We start from the raw sequence: 19,799 nt of genomic DNA on the forward strand, positions 1-19,799 counted from the left end.
ATAGTTTCATAAGTCACTTTTGCTTTAAATTTTGAAAAATTTTATGGATTCTTACCATTCTCTACCTTAATGTTTGTATTCTTATTTTTCAGGTTTGCATGAAAAATTTGGACAACTAGGATGAAAATGCTTGAAAGCCATGCAAAGGTGATAAGGAAGGTGGCTATGCATGAAAAGTTATACAGTGCATGCAAGGGTGATGCGCTACCATTTGGCCAAAGCCTAAAAAGTTTACAAGACCAATAAGCCATGCATGCAAACGAAAAGCCAAAAATCCATGCAAAGATGGCAACACCCAGCTTACATTTAAGCTGGACTAAGAAGCCCAAAATATCAAGCAAGCATGTTTAGTCAAAGTAAAAAGAAGAATGCATGGGGAGTTTTTAAAATTCAAAAGACTTTGAAGCCAAGTGAAAAAGATCAAGTAGAGATCATGACAAAAATTCAAACTAGATGAATCTCTATTTAAACTTTTAAATGAGGTTGACATGGCATAAACACCTAAGCAAGGGCAACACAAATGGACCAATCCAAGCTCTACATTTAACCATATAAGCTTTCACCTCTAAGCTTCTCATCCATTTGATAATCTTACTTAAGCTAATCATTTTTTGAATTTAAAAAGCTTTAGCCAAGTTGAAAGTGTTTAGGTTCATCCTTTTACCTCTAACCTTATACTATAAATAGACCCATCTAACTCATTTATAGAGCATCTCATTTGTTTTACTTTTTTTTTTTTCTATTTTTGATTTCAAAGCTTCATTGTTGTACTTTTCTAGTTTTATTCGGCTAAGGTGACAAATTAGCCAAAGCTCTTTTGTTTTCAAGTTTTTTTTTTTTTTAATTTCAATACAAGTTCTTTCAAGTTTTCTTCAAGGCTTTCTTTCTTTTACGTTTTCAAGCAATCTAAGATTTAAGTTCATTTCTAAGTTCTTATAAAGCTTTCGATTTACTTGCTTTCCATTTCCATTTACATTGTTGCAACTTGCTCTTTCATTTCTTATTCTATTTGGCCAATAACAATTGCTAGTAAGCTCTTATTTTATGTAGCATTGCAATCAATCATCTTAGTTTCATCACCTTTTATTTTATATTTATTAAAGTTAATTAGCCTTGTTCAGCTTTTGCTGACTTATTGGTTTTACTTTTGTCATATGTTTTTCCATTCGGCCTATATTTATTTCTTAGCTACTTTTCAATTTCGCTTCAATCACTCTCCACTCAAGTTTTGATTTATCTAATATAAAGTTAAAAAACTACTTTTGACATTTGGTTTTTAGCACCCACTACATAACCCTTGAGGGAATAATACTTACTCACTATTATTATTACTTGATAATGATTTGTGCACTTGCAAGGTAAAAAGCAATAATCAACTAATTGATAGTAAATGTGTAGATCCTATTTATTATGTTTTTATTCAAGCTTTGAGTGGTAATAAGGATGAAAAAATTGTTACTGCTAGGTCCAAGTTTAAGAAAATGAGAAAAAAAAAAGAAAAAAATAATGGACATAGAGTAGGTGAGGGAGTGAACATTACTATTAATGTGGTTGGAGCTAGATTTCAGGGTCTAGAAAAAAAGTCAGATATTGAGCATGCAAAAGATATCATACTAAGTATTATGACTTTGATGAATTTGGAGACCTTGTTAGTGATAAAAAAGACATGGTGTATGATGCTATTGGAGAAAAAATAAGTTTTCAGTTTATAATCCAACTATAAGTAACCTTTGAATAGAATTAGGCATGTTGTTTGAGAGCTTAAAATAATTTAAGCATGCTGTTTCATTATTGGCTATTCATACAAACAAGGCTATAATTTGGGCAAAAAACCATAGGAATTTTGTGAGAAGAAAGTGTGCTATAGCTAATTGTCCTTGGTTGATATATACATTTTTTTTATAAAAAGTTGTAATTATTTTAAGTGAAGACTTGTAATAACAATCATGATTGCAGTAAGGTGTTTAGTAATCTAAAGATGACTAAATCTATTTGGTTGAATTGTGTATTTAAAAATTTATGAAAAACCATTTTATGAAAAATTTAGAGATACAGAAAGCGATTAAGAATAAATATGAAACATGGGTAAAAGTGAGTATCGTAAAAAGGGTAAAAAATGATGCGGTTGATAAGGTGGTAAGTAATTTACACACTTGTGAGAAATTTATAAAGAACTATTTTATGAAAAATTCAAAGATACAGGAAGTGGTTAAGAATGTATATGAATGAGGGTTAATGTGAGCATGGTAAAGAGGATAAAAAAGGATATGGTTGATAAGATGGTAAGCAATTTCCACACTTGTGGTATTATGTAAATGCAATCAGGGAGACATTAATCTTACTAGCACTATGAAGATGTAAGTGCATAGATAAATATCAAACTCTCTACCTGTCTTTGAGAGATATTACATAAGTTTTGCTACCCTTAAAAATCGTTTTAAGAATGGTTGTAAGAACTTTTTGGAGCTAGACGGTTGTTTTCTAAAAAGTTTAAAAATGGTCAGTTACTTTGTAATGTTAATAGAGATGGAAACAATCAAATATTTCTAGTGACTTAGACATTAGCAGAAGTGGAATGCATAACTTCATAACAGTGGCTTATTGACCTTTTAAAGTCAAATATTAAGAACTTTGGAAATAGAATTAGTTGAACTATAATGATAAACTAGCAAAAGATTAACTTATATAAATTGTGTTTGATTATTTATTTTTTAACATAAATTATTCTAATTCCTTATTGCAATGCAGGGCCTTGATAATGAAACTAATAAGTTGTTTCTAGATGCTAAGCATAAATATTGTGTTGGACATATATGTCAATTGGGCTAATAATGGTTATTAAGGTGAATAAATGAAATAATGATTTTGGAAGATTGCTAAAGCGAGCATAGTTAGAAGATTTGAAGATTGTTTGAAGGAATTAGCTGTTAAGAAAACAAAATCAGCTGAAGACATATTCAAATTCCCACCTTAACAATAGTGCAGAGCATTTTTCAATATTGACTCTAGAATTTGATTTAACAACTTATTTGAAACTTTTAATGGAACATTATTGGATGCAAGAAGAAAACTATTTATTTCTTTATTTAAAGACATAAGAAGAGACATGATGTTAAGAATTGTGAGGAAAAAAATATAGTAATTAGTGGCTAAGTAGCATTAGTCCCAACATATAAAAGGTCATAAAGAAAAACTAAAACATTACTTCCAAGTGCATAGTTAGATTTAATGGATATGCTAGATATGAAATAAATTTAGGTGAAGAAAAGTTTGTGGTTAATTTGGAACAAAAGACATGTTACACTTTTTGGTATCCCATATGCATATGCCATATGTACAATTAGAAACTAAAAGGAAAATGTAAAAGATTATGTCTCTAGTTAGTATTTTAAGAAAATTTATATGTTGGCTTATAGTAATGCCTTATAACCTATGCTTGAAACAAAAAAATTGGCCTAAATTAATAAATAAAGACCAGTTAACCCATCAGAGTATAAAAAGATGCTAAAAAGGTCCAAAACTAGGAGATAAAATCAAAACCAACAAAAAAAAATCCTAATAAATAAAAGCATAATAGTAAACATTAATAGTTTGTCAAGAAAAGGTATGATAATGGCATGCACTTTTTGTCATAAAGAATGACACAACAAAAAAGACTATCTTATGAGAAGTAATAAGGTAATTTCATACTATTTTATCTTATTATGTAATAATTTATCTCATTTATAATTTACATCACTATTAGATGTATTAACCCAAACCTAACCTTTTATGCTATCAACCATATCAAGAAAAAAATGATTAGAGACAATATTGATATTGGTGGATCTAGTGTAGGCAATGCAAATATAGTGTCAATTGAGATTGCAAGAACAAAGAAACACAAAAAGGATAATGCCTCTGCCTTTGCCTCTGTTTGTACTATTTCTGTTTTTATTTTTGCTTCTATATTTGGGTTAGTATCTATTTTTGCTTTTGTATCTTCATTTAGGTTAATTTTTGCTTTTGCCTCTGTTTAAGCCTCTAGCATACATTTGCATTTGTTTTTGCACATAGTTGTGGGTTGTCAAGCAAATTAGTCATAGTAAGTAGTGTTGTGCTGCAAGTAGAAGAAATCAGTCCAAATCTAGTAGAGTTTCTTAGATATGTTTTACAAATTCAAAAGGAAGACTTTATGGCATGATTAGTAGAAGAAGTAGAAGTTCATTATCAACGGCTAAATTTGGTTCAACCACCATAGGAAAGAGAACTGTTTAAGCCAACAATATAGGGATAGGGAATAACAACAAACCTTCAAGAGCTTCTACCAAAATCAACAAAAAAGTCATTGAAGAGTATGGACTCTATACAAACTTGTAATAGGGAGACAAGTGTTAAATGTAATTGTTGTTATAGTGTTTTATACATTTTTATTTACTTTAGTTATTAAGGATTGGGTTTGTAAAAGTTTCTTAACTTTTTTTCATTGTTACAGCTTGGGTTGCCAAATCAAAAAGTTATACCAATTGGTGGCTAGACAAGTAAGACGAATAGGAAAGCTGTTAATAATGTGGTTCTTATTCAAGAGAATCAACTTGAAGTTTCAAAAGAAAAAAGAACTAAAGGAAAACAAAGAATGTGGAGGATTTGATAAATTATTTTAGTTAAAGGTTACTTTATTATGTTATGTTGATGTTAGGATGACTTAGTTGTTTATGTATATATGGTTGTAAACCAAATATGAAACATCTTATGAATTATGTGACAATATTATGGTGCTGTGAGATTTGATTACAACATTTTGGTTGCAAAACTATTTTATGCTTTTGAAGTTAATGTTTTACAAAATATATTATTGATGTAATGAACCACCTTTTATTATTGTGAGAATGATCTATTTATATTGTTGGAACATGTCTTTTTATATTTTATCTTCTATTGAATGAAATTAATGTTCTCATGATCCTAGTTTAAATAAAACAACTTGAGTCATGATAAATTGTTGGAAGAAAAATATTTTTGATTCATTAAACCATCAATCGTACATTTCGGAGCAAACAACTTAAATCATTCTTCATATCTATAATCATGATTTACATCACTAAAACAAGCATACAAATCATTCATTCCTTTTTTTGTGTCATTAAAAATAAACAAACAAAAGACTAAAGTAACAAATATTGGCAAAACCAATTTTCATCTCTTCCTAGCTTTATTTTTCAATTTCAACCTTAACATACTCATTTCTCTTTTTAAATGAAAGTTTTCTTAAAAAACAATAGCTTCAACACAATCCATAGTATTTCCCTTCAAATTTAACACTTTTTTCTTTAATTTTTTGACTTAATCATACAACTACCTTTCTTTTCTTCTCAGCTTATGAATGATCTCTTTTACTCTATCACAAAATCTTGGATCATGTCATGGATGAAAACCACATATGATTTCCTATAATCAACTTGAAATTTTTTCATTAACACATTTAGCCCATTCAATAATATATTGTTCTTTCACAAAAATATAAAAGATTATTATTAGGTATTGTTAGCATTCATTAAAACTTCTACCAAGGTTTGAGGTTATTCATAAAATCCACTTGGGTGCCTTGAAACTACAATGATAGAAGATGATTTATCCTTCATAATCAAATTCGACAACATAACTAGCTATAATGAGCTTATAAGATCTCATATTTAAACACCTACTGCTTGACCCACCCTTTGATGAACTGAAAATGTAAAAAAAAAAAACTAAAAAATAACACTAAAAACAAATTCACTAGAAAATAAAGAAAATTTTAACCCTAAACCAAATAATTGAAAAACTTTGCAAAAATATAATAACCTTGAAGAGACAATGCTTAAAGAATTTGTTTCCAAAATGATTTGGTTTTGGGTATTTTATTTTCAACAGGTTTGATCATCAATTTTTTTTCGTGTTTTTATTTTTCTCAACCATCGTGGTTGCAATTCGGGTTTTTATATTAAAATAAGATATTAATTGGATTTAATGACAAATGTAAATGGAAAATGAACCAAGTTTTTAATTGAATAGATTTAAAAATATTTAATTCTAAATTGAACCAAGTTAAAAATGATATTTTTAATTGAGCATTTAATCTAAATATTAAAAAAATATTTTTTATTAGTTATTTAAATTTAAATTTATATATATGTGTTATATTAATAAATTATTATTTAATACTTTAACTTAATATATTAATTTAATAAAAATATTATATTTATATATAATTAAAATATAATTTATATTAAAAATAATATTTTGTGAAAAATATTATATTAAATTAAAATTACTAAATTAATTTTAAATAGAGTTAAATCGGATATAAATTATGAATATACAAATTAAATTAAATCAAATTAAAAAATAATATTTTAATATAATATCAAATAAAAAAAAAAATCTACTAGACCATTGTCAACCTTACTAATGGATTGTATGGCTTTCCCAAACTTAATTCTTCTCATTACTTGAATAAAAATTTTCAAGCATAAGTTTGGCTTGAATATTATTAAATTAATTTAAAATATTTTATTTAAATTTAATTGTAAAATATGCATAAAAATATTTGTAATATATAATTTTTTTAACCTTTTTCATTATAATGAATTTAATTGTGAAGCTGGACCAAATTTGAAAAAGGTCAAGGGCAAAAGCAACCAAGTGATGAGGGATGAGTTGTCAGTTTCTATTGGCTTCCAAATTCAATAAATTTTCCTTATTTCATGCGTATTTTAATAATAGAGTCAAACTGAGTCGTACTTCCATTTAATATTGGACACGTGGAATGAGAAAAATACTGCCCAGAGTCGGGATTCTCACTCATCGAAACGTATCCTTCAACGTCTCTTTCAAAATTCAAACACTTTTTCTCTTGTTTATTTCTTTCGTTTATTTACAGTCGAAACCTCTCACTGTCCCTCCCTTCTTGTACTCTCTCTCTTGGTTTTTTTTTTTTTTCTTTTGGTTTCTGAGAAGATTCAGCTGCAAGAGGGAAGATGATTTACAGGTAAATTTTAGTAACTGTTAATTTTTTTTTTTCGTTTTCTGATTTTACTGCTCTCTTGTTTGGTTGGTGGGAAAGAACCAAATAGAAAAAAAAAAAATCTTTTTTGGGCTTTTGTATTGGTTTGGGTTTGTTTTGACCAATAATCCTAAGCTAAAACAATAAAAAAAAGTTCAAAACTTCAGTAATTATTGTTCTAAAGACGGTTTTTTTTTTTCTTGAAAAAAGAAGTTTGTTATCAGTTGTTAGTTAATAAGCAGAGCAGCTGGGGTTATAGTTTGAGTCAGAAGTTTAGTTACTTGTGATGGCATGCATGGTTTTCTTTCTAAAAATTCAGCGTAATTTAGCCATGAAAAAAAAAAAAAAGTGTGGGGCTTTTATTATTTGTTTTAATTTCTCTGCTATGAATTAAAATTGCATTAGGCTGCTGATGCATTTCAATTGCTGAGTTTAAAAGTATTCAGCTTTAAGGTTAATGAATAATTTGTATTTTAGGATCTTGTTAAAGTAATTTAATTCTCAATTATGAGTGCAGGTTGGAATGAGCAAGTGATTTTCAAGTCCTTGATTATATTTTCTTTTCAAATTTTAAACAGTAATGAAATGAAATTGTTTGGTTTTTTTGAGAATCGAAAATTATTTTTAGTCAAAGTGAATTCCAAAGTTGGTTAATCATATCTTAATTGCTGTCTTTCTTTGTTGTTTGCCTATTGAAAAGGAAAAGGGGGGGGGGGGGGGTGAGGATGAAAAGAAATTGAGGAAAAAAAAATGAAAATGATTTCTTTTTTAGCTATAATAAATTCTTCAGATGTAGATATTCAAGTGTTTTGGTTCCTCAAACTGAAAATGTTGTTGAATTTTCCACTTTAGATATACTTGCATACACTCAAGGATGCAAATACTTGTATTATCACAAGGATTTGATGAATTTCTTTTTTGCCTGTATTGTGTTGGAGCTAAAGTCAGTAATAGTCACTTACTAGTGGAAAAATAACATGATAACCACTTTAAGCAATTTAATGTGCCTTTTTCTCTTAAGATTACGGTAGAAACACTTATGATTGTGAATGAATTAGCTAAATAGTCTACATAAAACACTCAAGTAAAAGGAGAATAGGTTTATGGTTTTTTCAAATATGCTAATAATGTATCTGTTCCAATGTTTTAAATAGAAAGACTTTAGTATCAGTAACAACCACCTAAGCAGCTCAGATTAATTCTTCTTCTGAGCCACCCTATCCAGTTGGTTTTGTATGCCTATGTGTTATGTCAAAGCTAATTTTTGAACTAAATAAAAGAAAAGGCATTGCAGGGTTGAGGGGAGGAGGAGCTCCTTGTTGGTTAAACACAGATACCATTGAAGTTCAACTTATCCCAATATGCTTTAAGTTACTCCTGTTCAGTAGTTCCTGCCCCCTTCAAAGTTTCATTTATTTTGATAGGATTGAGGCTTGAAAGATAGTGAGGGAAAACATTAATATATGCATCTGCAGCGAGTCGGTCTGTCTATTTTATCATGAATGATGTATCAACTTAGGGATTTTTAGTCTTGTTTTTCATTTGATATTAATGCCCTATAAAATTTATTGTAGATTTTGAGATTCTTATGCCCTTGGGTATCATCAAGGAGCAATGCATCTTGTTGTCGTAGTGGTAAAACCATAAAAGAGATACAATTCGTGCTGTTCTTCTTCCAAGTTGTTTACTTACTGTTTGTGTATTTTTTGTATAGAATCCTGAAAATGGTGGTCTGAATAATATATGTTAGAAACATTACACTTTTATCTGCTTGATATGTACTTTGTTGTCTTTATTTGTAATAGCACAGGGTAGTGAGAAGATAGAACAAGGGCAAAGGGATCTTCTGTAAAATTACCATGGATCAATCAGAACAAACACAACAGCAGCAGCAGCAACGGCAACAGCCTGTTATGGGCGTTTTACCTGGTGCTGGGCAGATGGGCTATTCTACTGGTCCTTACCAAAATACTCCGATGGTTGGTTCTGGCACACCAGCAGTAATGGTCCCCTCACCAACTCAGCCTCCGACTACTTTCTCTGGTTCTACACACCAATTTGCCTACCAACAAGCTCAGCACTTCCATCACCAACAACAGCAGCAACAACAGCAGCTTCAAATTTTCTGGGCCAACCAAATGCAAGAAATTGGGCGAACAGAAGACTTCAGGAATCACAGTCTCCCACTTGCCCGGATCAAAAAGATAATGAAAGCGGATGAAGATGTGCGGATGATATCAGCAGAGGCTCCTGTTATTTTTGCAAAAGCTTGTGAATTGTTCATCTTGGAACTGACTTTACGCTCTTGGATCCATACAGAAGAGAACAAAAGGAGGACACTACAGAAGAATGATATTGCAGCTGCCATTTCAAGGACTGATGTCTTTGATTTCTTAGTTGATATTATCCCTAGGGATGAGTTGAAAGAGGAGGGACTTGGGGTCACCAAGGCCACTATTCCATTAGTTGGTTCACCTGCTGATATTCCATATTACTATGTTCCACAGCATCCTGTGGGGCCCACTGGGATAATGGGAAAGCCAATTGATCAAGCTGCATTGTATACAGGCCAGCAGCCTCGACCACCCATGGCAATCGTGCCGTGGCCCCGCGATCAGCCACAGCAGCAGCAATCTCAACAGCAGCAAAGTGAGTCTTGACTGAGAAGGGGAGGAGCGCCAATACATTGTAGTTGGTTTGTTGCAGTACATTTCTTATAGTCAGAAATTAAATCTAGCACTGGTTTATCTGTAGTTAGGTTGTAATCGTAGGTTAGGCAGAAGCTGTAACATTGAAAGTGGAAGATGACAGTTTCAATGAATGACGTCTTTAAGGTGGATTGGATTTGGGTTTGGCGTTTGGTTTATGATTTTTGTTGCTCGGGGTGCTTCTTCCAAGCATTTTTGCTTGAAATATTACATTATTAGGTTGATTGAGTATAGCTTCTTTTTTTATAATCAACAGAGCACATGATTGTTGGGGAGTGAGTATAGCTTCAAAGCTTCAAAAGAGATTTAGAAGGCATTTGTAAGTTGTAATTGACAAGAGATGGCGCCATACTTTCCTCAAGGCATTTGTAAGTTCTAAGTTTTCATCCTTTTCTTGTAGGGTTTTTAAGTTTTGAAGAAAAACTGCGTACAATGTCAAGAAATTTTGGAAATTTATAAAAATAATATTATAAATTTATAACATCTATGAGGAAGAAAGTATTCACTGCCAATAAATTTTTTGCAATTTAAAAAAAAGTTATAAATTTATAACATCTATAACATTATAAGATAAAAGTTGAGTGGGAATCGGTAATGAGATACTTGAATTAATAAACTGGTATTGGCAAAAAAAAAAAAAAAAAAAAACTGTTAAACATGGTACCTGGTTAACACTGTTACTAAAAAGATAATGAGGTAATTTTCATGTAATATACAAATAGGTTAATATTCATGGATTGGATTCCTACTAACATTTCTAAAGATTTGTTCAAAGTTCGATTCAATTATGATTGTTTAGATTCTTTTATTTAAATTTATTTTCAAAATATGAAAAAAAAATTATACTAATATTTAATATTTAAAAATATATTTAAAATTAAAAGTAAATTAAAATAATATTTTAATATTAAAATATTTTCTCGGATCCAATCGGCTAGAAAATTCTTGATCAAGATCCAACACAAGTTGTGCCACGCCTTTGTGGACAAGCTCACATACTAGGTGTGAAGCAGTGCATGAAATAGAATTTTGACTCATCAAAATAAAGGTGTACGATATTACTTCAAAAAATTTGAGTGATAATTATCCCATCAATGTAAAAAGAAAAAAAATATGGTTTTTTATAAATATATAAATAAAATAACATTTTAAACTTAAAATTTTGTGTTATTGATAAAACGGCATGTGCTGTGCTGTGAATAAAAAATTAATGATGACATGAAATTTTTTCTATGTTTCATAAATTAATTTCATGTGACTAATCACGCAAGTATAATTTTTTTAAAATAACACTTTCTTTTTTGATCAGACATCTGCTCTGCCAGATGGAACGTTTACCTCTGTACAAAAAAATCTACTCGACTACCACTGAGCTTAACAGTTAGTTGTATACCATAAACCAAGGTTACCTGGTTTGGAAAGAAAGATGATATATAAAAGAACGAAAAAAGTTCGATAAAAATTTAAAATAGAGAAATGGAGGGACATATATAATATAATATGGGTCTAATGCTCAGAAAGGCTGTTGAAGAAATGGAGAAAACCACAGCACATATGCAAGGTTGTGGCAATATGGAACAAAAGATGTCTATAGTGGAGGCAGAAGGTAAGTTGAAGGAGACAGAAGGTTACTAGACAGAGGCAAATGAAAGAGAGTAATGGAGGGTGAGGCTAGAATTAAAAGGAGATTTACTGAGTTCTACACGTCTCTTTATAAATCTAGTGGAAGCAAGCAGGGAGATGCAAAAATTGTAGATGATAATATTCTGAAGCCAGTAAGATAGCAACACTGGCAGATTGTTCTTGTTCATAGTGATTTCAAAAGGCAGAGGGAAAGTTTCCTGTATACCAAGCTATCCTTGATTAAACACACATCAAATTTAGCTATAGATTGGGTGGCAAAATATGCAAGATTGGGGATGAGCATGGTTAATTGTGTGAATAAGCTCTCATCCTTTCATTTGCTTATTCTGGATAAGGATGGGCTTCCTGCCCCACCATGTGTCATAGTGTTTTTGTATTTCTTCGAGTTAGCTGATTGGTTTCTGTGATTAGTTTTGTTCAATTCTTGTATGGTCTTGTAACAATCTCTTTGTGAAATGAGATTCACTGTTTCTTTGGCCGAAAAGAATAAGTGATACACCAACCAAGAAAAAGAAAATCTACCGATTACCAAACTTTTATGATCATAAGCCACTGTGACATAAAGTTAATTTCTAATGAATTGTTGCATTCCTCAAATCATAAGTATGCAGCTAAAAGTTCAGCAAACATGCTGCAAGAAGCTAAGGGAAGGAAAGCTATAGGTCTAAAGGCTAAAATGTCATAAATGCCAAGGTAAAGCATCAATAACCATTAGAGTAAATTGCTATCGCCAAATTTGATCATAATGGCAATGCTAAACAAGATAAACATAGCGACTACAAAAAACGTTTTGGGATATTTAGTCTCAATCATAGAACCCTAGAAGCAAGTATAGACATGTTTTGTAATCAAAATGCAAAGTTGGGCCTTAATCAGCTAAACACCTGACATTAACTCTGCATTGTTTGCCTCTTACTCTTTAAGAAAAACGCTTATAATGGCTTCACCCAATCAAGCAATTAATAATAAGGAAAAGATGGATTAAAAACATAGCATTAACATATAAAGGTGATAAACCCTAAGTCAAGTAATATACCATTGTTAGGATTTTAATCCCAAACCACGCAGATTTTATAAAAATGGAAAAATAAAAAGAGAAATTACTAATAAATGAACCTTGTAAAACAGTAACCCGATCATCAATCATCGTCAGGATCGACACCTTCGAACGCCCATTCATTCTGTGCCCTAACCGCTGCCTCTTCCTCCGGCGTATAGTCGTTCTCGATTCCGAAAAACCTCCTCACATACTCCACACTCTTATTTTTAATCCTATCAGCCACGGCTTGATTCAACATATCAAGAAGATCCTTGATATTCAGATAGTTAGCGCCCAAAATCATCTCCTTCAGCGACTCATTGTCTTGGGCCTTGACAAACTCTTCATCGTAGGCCTTGGTTTCGTCCTCGACGGATGAGGAGCTGCCGCGGGCACGGAAGGCTAAATGGGATTTGCAGTATTCTATGATGGTTGAGAGGCATTTGGACGAGACGTTGGGGAGTGGAATGGGTGCTTCGGTGGCGTCAGGGTTTTCGTCGAAGAACGTCTTGACAGCGACGAACTCCATGGCAATGGCTTCATCCACTTCGAATTCGTGATTGTCGGCTGTCCGAAGGGTGATTTTCTTCGTCTTGGCGATGGCCGTTGACATTTTGGAGAAAAAAAAAAAAGAGAGTATTAGGGTTACGGATTGGGATTTTGGAGACTTCGAGAAGAAAACTTTTGATTCTTTGATTTCGATCCGGTGGGGAAGACTAAGAGGTGACGGGTATTTATAGTGGTCAATTTGTTTACGTCGTTTGGGGAAAATAAATAAATAAATAAATAAATAATTGGTACTAATTTGGTTTTGTTTAGAATTTCTATTCCAATTTAAGGTTTTATTTTATTATTCAGAAGCACAAAAACTTTATATTGTATTATTATTCTTCAAAAAAAAAAGCGCTAAAATGATGCATTTAGAAACGCTGTCCACGTAATTAATATATATTTTTGGCCTTTCAATTTTTGATTACGTAAAAAAAAGTGCTTAAATTTTTTTTTCTTTTATTTTTATTATCATATCATAAAATAATAAATAAATTTTATAATTTTTTATAATTAATGAGTTAATTAAAAATAAATAACTACATAAAAATAAAAATATTATTTGATATATCACTATTATTTTTATTAATTTTTAATTATTTATTAATAAAATTATTATTTGACATAAAATAATTTAATAATTTTTAATTATTTATTAATATTATAAATAGTATATAATTTTAAAATTTTAATACTTATAATTTTTAATGATATCTTTTTCTTATTACAATTAATTTTGTTGTGCATTGTTGTTTTTGCATTTAAATATATCCTATCGATAATCTTAATCATACCACTAATTAATTTTATTAATTGAAAAAGATTAAACACATAATAGGTATGATTCTGTTTACATTACTTTCACACCATAACGTAAATTTGATAATTTAAAATATGATATAAAAACATGATATGAATACAGTACAAAAAATGAATATGAACGTGATACAATTTAAAATTTTAGTAATACCTATATACGAATTTAATAAAATAAAAAAATATATTTTATATTTTCGTATCAATATAAATTATAATACTTAATTTTTATGTAAAATATAATATAAATACACAAATTTTAATATTTTACATGATATAAATATATAAATTACTGAATTTATAATAATGCTTAATCCTATATATTGTTGTTGAAAAAGTAGAAAGTGGCAGAAATGATTAAAATTTTTTAAGTGTTTGGTATTTGTAATGAAAAATACTATAATAAATAAAAATGTCCAAATATGCATAGAAAAATAAAAGCTAAAGCTACAATATGAAGCTTGAGTTGGAAAGATTTGTTATAACTTCAATGGGTAGACTTGTTTTTGTTCAAAAGTGAAAATAAAAAACTTTATTGAACTCAAGTTATATGTATACGGTCTGTAGTTATTCATATAATTGGAACCAAACAAGCAAGCAACTCCTGGACCAAAAACAACAAAAAAGGAGTGGAGCTTACCATTGTTGCAGTGGAAATGGTAAGGCTTGTGTTGAGAGTATATAACTTATTTTTCTCCTTTTCTTCAATAATCCTTTTTTTTTTTTTTTAAACTTTCTCCTCAATCTTCTTCATTGTTGCCACACGTTTTGCATTACATACCTACCTGCCAGCCAATTTCATACTATCTTCCATAACATACCCAATACTTTTGATTTATTCCTCTCTCTCTCTCTCAACATAATTAGTTCAGTAGCACAAACTCTGCTTCCTAAAACCATTTATGGCACAGTTCTAACAGGATTTACCATCTATTCTCAACCTAAGAGCATTACATGCAATTGCATATGCACTTCACACAGCCAATCCTACCAAGGCTGACTTGTGACAGTTGTCTAAATGTTAAATCTGAAATTCAAACAGAAAAAACCACCCAAAAGAAGAATCTAACTGGTCATACCTTTCTCTTTGCATTCAAAAATTTCCAATTGTTTTCCCAATTCAGCTTCTATTTCATGAAAAAGATCCGACATCATTCTCCAAAATTACATTACTCTAGTAACCAACGCAAGCACGCAAATGAAGAACTAGAGGACTCATACTCCTCAAAGCCTCTCTAGAAGATCAGAAAAAGAGAAGACAATCCATAAACCATGTTACATTCTTTATATATGAGGACATTAAAACAAATTCTTTACATTAAATGAATTGGCATTGAGAGGAGGATAATAGAGAAGAGTGAAGGTAACAGACACCCTTTTGTCAGTAAGTTCTGAATCTATGTTAGAATTTCTGCAGTCCCCACATATAGAGCAGATATCACAGGAAACATGCATGGAATGTCAGCTACGGATTGTTCTATGGATATGACACTCCTCTTCAAGGCATACAACACATGCAAAGGAGCATGCTATCCCCTTCGGTGCATTGTATATGTAAAAAAAAAAAAAAAAATTAGTAACCTAAGGTCTTTATAATTTTGAAGCAAACAGTCAAATTCCTGGCAGGCAGGGAATGGAGTAGCCAAGTCCTTAGATAATTCTAATTTCTAAAGTTAGTATTCTTTAAGACTTATAGAGAAACCTTTGTAAATTGGTGTTCAGAGTGCAGCAGCACTCCAAAAACCACGCAAAAAGACAGTTTCAATGTCAACTACCACTTCATACTCACCTCAGTAACAAAGCTCACAGCCAATCCTCTGCCAGCTCTTGCAGTTCACCCAACACGATGAACGTAGTCCCTAGGCTACCTGAAATAGATGGAAGGTAAATTATAGTGCCCAAGCAAACTTTAAAGAAGCTAACAATTATGAAAATTCCTTAATTAATAGAACCTTGGAAAATCATAATTTATGACAAGATCAACAGTAGGAATGTCTAAACCACGACTAGCAACATTAGTGCAAGCAGTACAGAAAGTCGTCCAGATTTAAAATGCTGCACTATAAAAGGTCATAGAGCCTGTGATTTTAATGAATGAAAGGCTGCAGCCTTCACTTCAAGCTCTTCTAATAATAAACGTAAAAGGTGACAATCTCTGCATCCATGTTTAAAGAATAAGAGGGAAATGTCAAAAGAAAAATGTATGAAGAAATAAATATTTATTTTAATAAGAAACCAACCTACCCAACAAAACCTGCGAGGAAAAAGCATTTCTTGCAGCATCTAAGCAACCCAATGGTAAATTTAACATAAACAATGCTAATTGTTGCAAAGAAAGAAAAGGTCGAGAAACTAATAAGAGTCATGGTAGAGATTCAAAATTTAATATTGTGCTGCTCCTTCTCAAAGCAGTTTGTATCTCCTATTCTGCATCAAAGCAGGCTCATGACACAGTTCAAGGTTAAAAAGTTTCTATTGACATGGAAATCATAGGTTGGTATAATAACTCTTTAAAGTTGTCATACCTAGATCAGGGGCTTATCAGGGCCATGTGCAGTCTTCTCATACTCGCTGGTTAATCACTGAATTTTAGTCAAACTTCCATGTCATCAAGCTAGTTAGCATCCAAGTTTTCTCAGTAATTTCAAAATTCAATGGAGGAGTGTCCAGGAGCCTTACTATGGTAATTTTTTGTACATCTCATCCTTAATTACAACCATCAAGGCTTCCAACAGTTCTTTAGCATCACAGTATATAGCTTCTCTAACTGCATTCACTAACAACCAAACAGCTGAAAATCAAGCCTTTTTCCCATTCCAAGTATTATCATCTTAAACTCTCGCCCCAGGTTGAGGTTGGGATCGGATGGAAGGATTGAAGGCCCTGGAAATTATAGGCAAATTAAAATGAAAGTTGAGTTCAAATAATTTCTGAAAAACCTATAAATAAAAAAAATAAAGAAAACAATTAAAATGCAGGGGCCATCCAAAACAAAACTAAAAAATAATAATGTAAATGAGTAACAATTTCAAAAGGAGCATATTTAATTATTTATTATTTAGTGTTCTAAAAAGGCCTGTCTTAAGACATACGATCTCAGTATGGTCTTTTTGAGAGTTTGGGAATCAGAGTAGTGGGTTTAGGGGTTCTATTGGGTTTGAAGAAAAGAAGGAAGTTTTTGTCAGCTAGAGTTGGAGATTTTTCTTGTTCTTGTCCTTCCTTATCCATGGTAAATTCACTGGTTGGTTGAAGAGAAAGTGAGAGAAACCTCTGAGAATTGGGAAGAAAAAAAAAACCCAATAATTTCTCCTGGAAAATTTGATTTTAGTTTTTTTTTTTTTTTTTCGTCGAGGATCAGGAAAGGAAACGAAAACAAAATTGAAACAGCCGAAAAACGATGTCGTATGAATGCAGCTTTGTCTTTCCCTTTTTTTTTTGAGGAAAATAATATCAAAACGGTGTCTTTTTGGTGAAGGTAAGAAATTACTAGTAACTGAAAATGACACTTGTGAATGATTTTGAGCCCACACATAAATTTTTGTTGGTCGGGTATTTTATTTTTTGGTTTGGAACTGGAGAAAATGAATGTAATTACGTGTGGGGATTTGGAACACTGAGAAAAAGGAAAGGAAAAAAAAGGAAGAAAAAGAGGAATGGCAATGGAGTCACCATTCAAGGCAGATATAGTGAAAGGAAAGGTGGTTTTGATAACAGGAGGAGGGTCAGGCATTGGTTTTGAGATTTCAACACAGCTTGGGAAACATGGAGCTTCTGTTGCTATCATGGGTCGACGCAAATCAGTCCTTGATGCTGCTGTCTCTGCTCTTCAATCCCTTGGGATTCAAGTAATTATATTATTATATCCTCTATTTTTCTTAATTCACAACACCTTTTATCTCCTTTCTGTTGCTTTTGGTTGTCAGATAAGCCTCTGCTTTTTATCCCATCTCTATTCACTTCACTTTCTTTCATTTTTTTTTGTTTATATTTACATGCACCAAATCCATGCCTGATTCTTGTTCTCAGAATTCAATTATTCTTTTTTTTTTTTTTCTTTTAAGTGTGAACTTCAATTGCACAATGGGAAGTAGTCTTATTTGATCCCATCGATCCCAATTTGAAGTGGAGATCTACAAGTTAATCACACATTGCATATAAATATCAATATATTATTGTTATGTGAATTTGTCATATGCCGCACATAAGGTTTGATAATTTCTAATACACACATCATAAGTTGTCATAGTTATATCTTTTTGTTGTTCTTTCTCTCTGTTGCATGCTCTGTTGATTTTGTTTTCCTTTAGTGGCCAAATTGTATTTCTTTGGTTGCTAAAAAAATTGATAGTTGCAGCCAGTCTGATCAATAATGAAAGAGGAAAAAAAATTATGCAGCAGCCCTAATGGACAAAAGTAAAATTGTTTGGGTGCTCAGTGCTCACTTTGTTACATAAAATCCATTCAACTGAATCAATTGCTTTTTCTTTACGTGATGGTTATTGATCCATTATTTGTTTGGCTTGCTGTATTTTGCATTGTTTTTAAAGGCCGTTGGCTTTGAGGGGGATGTTCGCAAGCAAGAAGATGCTAAAAGAGTTATTGAGTCAACTTTCAAGCATTTTGGCCACATTGACATTCTTGTCAATGCTGCTGCTGGCAATTTTCTTGTCTCTGCTGAGGATTTATCCCCTAATGGGTTTCGAACAGGTACTTTCTGGCTTTTCAACAGGTTTGCAATGTAAAAATGGTCATCTAATTTTTAATAACATTGTCTATTGATGAGACCAATTTTTAAGTTCCACAGCATTTTGAAGCTTTAGCTGGATTTGTTTGAGATTTGCTTCTTATCTGACACATGCAGTTATGGATATTGATTCCGTTGGAACGTTCACAATGTGCCGTGAAGCACTCAACTATCTCAAAAAGGGAGGACATGGAAGGAGCTCATCTGGGGTTGGATCAATTTTAAACATTAGTGCTACTTTACATTATACAGCTTCATGGTATCAAATACACGTCTCTGCAGCCAAGGTTTGTTGCATAAATTTCTTCCGCTGATGAATATTTTACTCAGTTATTCTTATTTGCAGTGTTTTCTTTCTGTTAGGCAGCTGTTGATAGCATTACCAGAAGCTTGGCACTTGAATGGGGAACTGACTATGATATTCGAGTCAATGGTATTGCCCCTGGCCCCATCGGTGATACTCCTGGCATGAGTAAACTTGCACCAGATGAGATTAGAAGCAAATCTCGAGAGAACATGCCTTTGTATAAAATAGGGGACAAATGGGATATTGCTATGGCAGCTCTGTACCTTGTTTCAGATGCTGGTGAGTTTCTTTGATACTTTTTTTTGTTATCTTGCCATCACCAATATCCATCTGCAAATTAGAGACCCTGTTATTAAATCTTAATTCACAGATGAATATAACAGTATTATCATGTAAAAATGTATCTTTTTTCTTGCTGAATCCTTGTACATGTGCATTTTGAAGGTAAATATGTGAATGGAACTACCCTAATAGTTGATGGAGGATATTGGCTGAGCAGGCCTCGCGATCTACCAAAAGAGGGGGTCAAGCAGATATCTCGGGCAGTGGAAAAGAGATCTAGAGATAAACCAGTTGGAGTTCCAACCAGCAAGCTGTAAACCAACACCATGGAGTGATCATATAAATGCTTCAACATATAACTAAAACTATAGTTTTCATATGTGAACATTTCGTGAGAGGGCTTTTAGGAACCTCTAAAAGTAGTCATTTCATCAAGTAGAACTGCTTTACCAAGCCATTGAATAAAGTCTTCTCAAGCTTTCATGATATGGGAAAACGCTACTTATTTCAGTTCTGAGGAATGTAACACATGTTTCAGCTTTTCTTTATCCTTGTCAATGCTCTAGTTTGAACGTTGTCACAGTTATCTAAAGCATTGTTGGTGCTTCCTAAACAGCATCTATATATAATAAATCATATCTCCCTGCGGATCTAATTATCAAGTAAAAAAGATCACATATCATCAT

General features: G+C 31.7%; 2 protein-coding genes, 1 long non-coding RNA gene and 1 pseudogene across 7 annotated transcripts; 2 read left to right on the top strand and 2 right to left on the bottom strand.

The window, feature by feature from the left end:
* Nucleotides 1-6,857: 6,857 nt before the first annotated feature.
* Nucleotides 6,858-9,985, top strand: LOC111287440 (nuclear transcription factor Y subunit C-4-like). 2 transcript variants are annotated; one of them, XM_022878015.2, is made up of 2 exons: nt 6,858-7,009; nt 8,835-9,985. In XM_022878015.2, exon 2 carries the CDS (start codon nt 8,884-8,886, stop codon nt 9,682-9,684), a length of 801 nt encoding a protein of 266 aa, XP_022733750.2. In that variant the 5' UTR covers nt 6,858-7,009; nt 8,835-8,883; the 3' UTR covers nt 9,685-9,985. The 2 variants fall into 2 exon arrangements, with proteins under 2 accessions (XP_022733750.2, XP_022733749.2); XM_022878014.2 differs by having other exon boundaries at nt 6,876-7,009; nt 8,830-9,985.
* A 2,350-nt stretch (nt 9,986-12,335) lies between these two features.
* Nucleotides 12,336-13,137, bottom strand: LOC111287441 (SKP1-like protein 14 pseudogene; annotated as a pseudogene). The gene has a single exon (XR_016341369.1). The product of XR_016341369.1 is annotated as an SKP1-like protein 14 pseudogene (transcript).
* Nucleotides 13,138-14,478: 1,341 nt separating this feature from the next.
* On the bottom strand, nt 14,479-17,234 carry LOC111287925 (uncharacterized). 3 transcript variants are annotated; one of them, XR_016341371.1, is made up of 3 exons: nt 16,460-17,224; nt 16,306-16,378; nt 14,479-15,648 (listed from the first exon to the last, which is right to left on the bottom strand). It is a non-coding gene; the product is annotated as an uncharacterized LOC111287925 (long non-coding RNA). The 3 variants fall into 3 exon arrangements; XR_002690037.2 differs by having other exon boundaries at nt 16,306-16,663; nt 16,873-17,208; XR_016341370.1 differs by having other exon boundaries at nt 16,306-17,234.
* Nucleotides 17,235-17,328: 94 nt separating this feature from the next.
* SDRB (short-chain dehydrogenase-reductase B) lies at nt 17,329-19,663 on the top strand. Its single transcript, XM_022878624.2, has 5 exons — nt 17,329-17,625; nt 18,328-18,487; nt 18,642-18,811; nt 18,888-19,110; nt 19,276-19,663. Exons 1-5 carry the CDS (start codon nt 17,434-17,436, stop codon nt 19,428-19,430), a joined length of 900 nt encoding a protein of 299 aa, XP_022734359.1. The 5' UTR covers nt 17,329-17,433; the 3' UTR covers nt 19,431-19,663.
* Nucleotides 19,664-19,799: the final 136 nt, after the last annotated feature.

This window comes from Durio zibethinus, chromosome 4 (genome assembly GCF_047325235.1).
Source record: "Durio zibethinus cultivar Kanyao isolate XHJ-2024 chromosome 4, ASM4732523v1, whole genome shotgun sequence".
Classification (NCBI taxonomy): domain Eukaryota; kingdom Viridiplantae; phylum Streptophyta; class Magnoliopsida; order Malvales; family Malvaceae; genus Durio; species Durio zibethinus.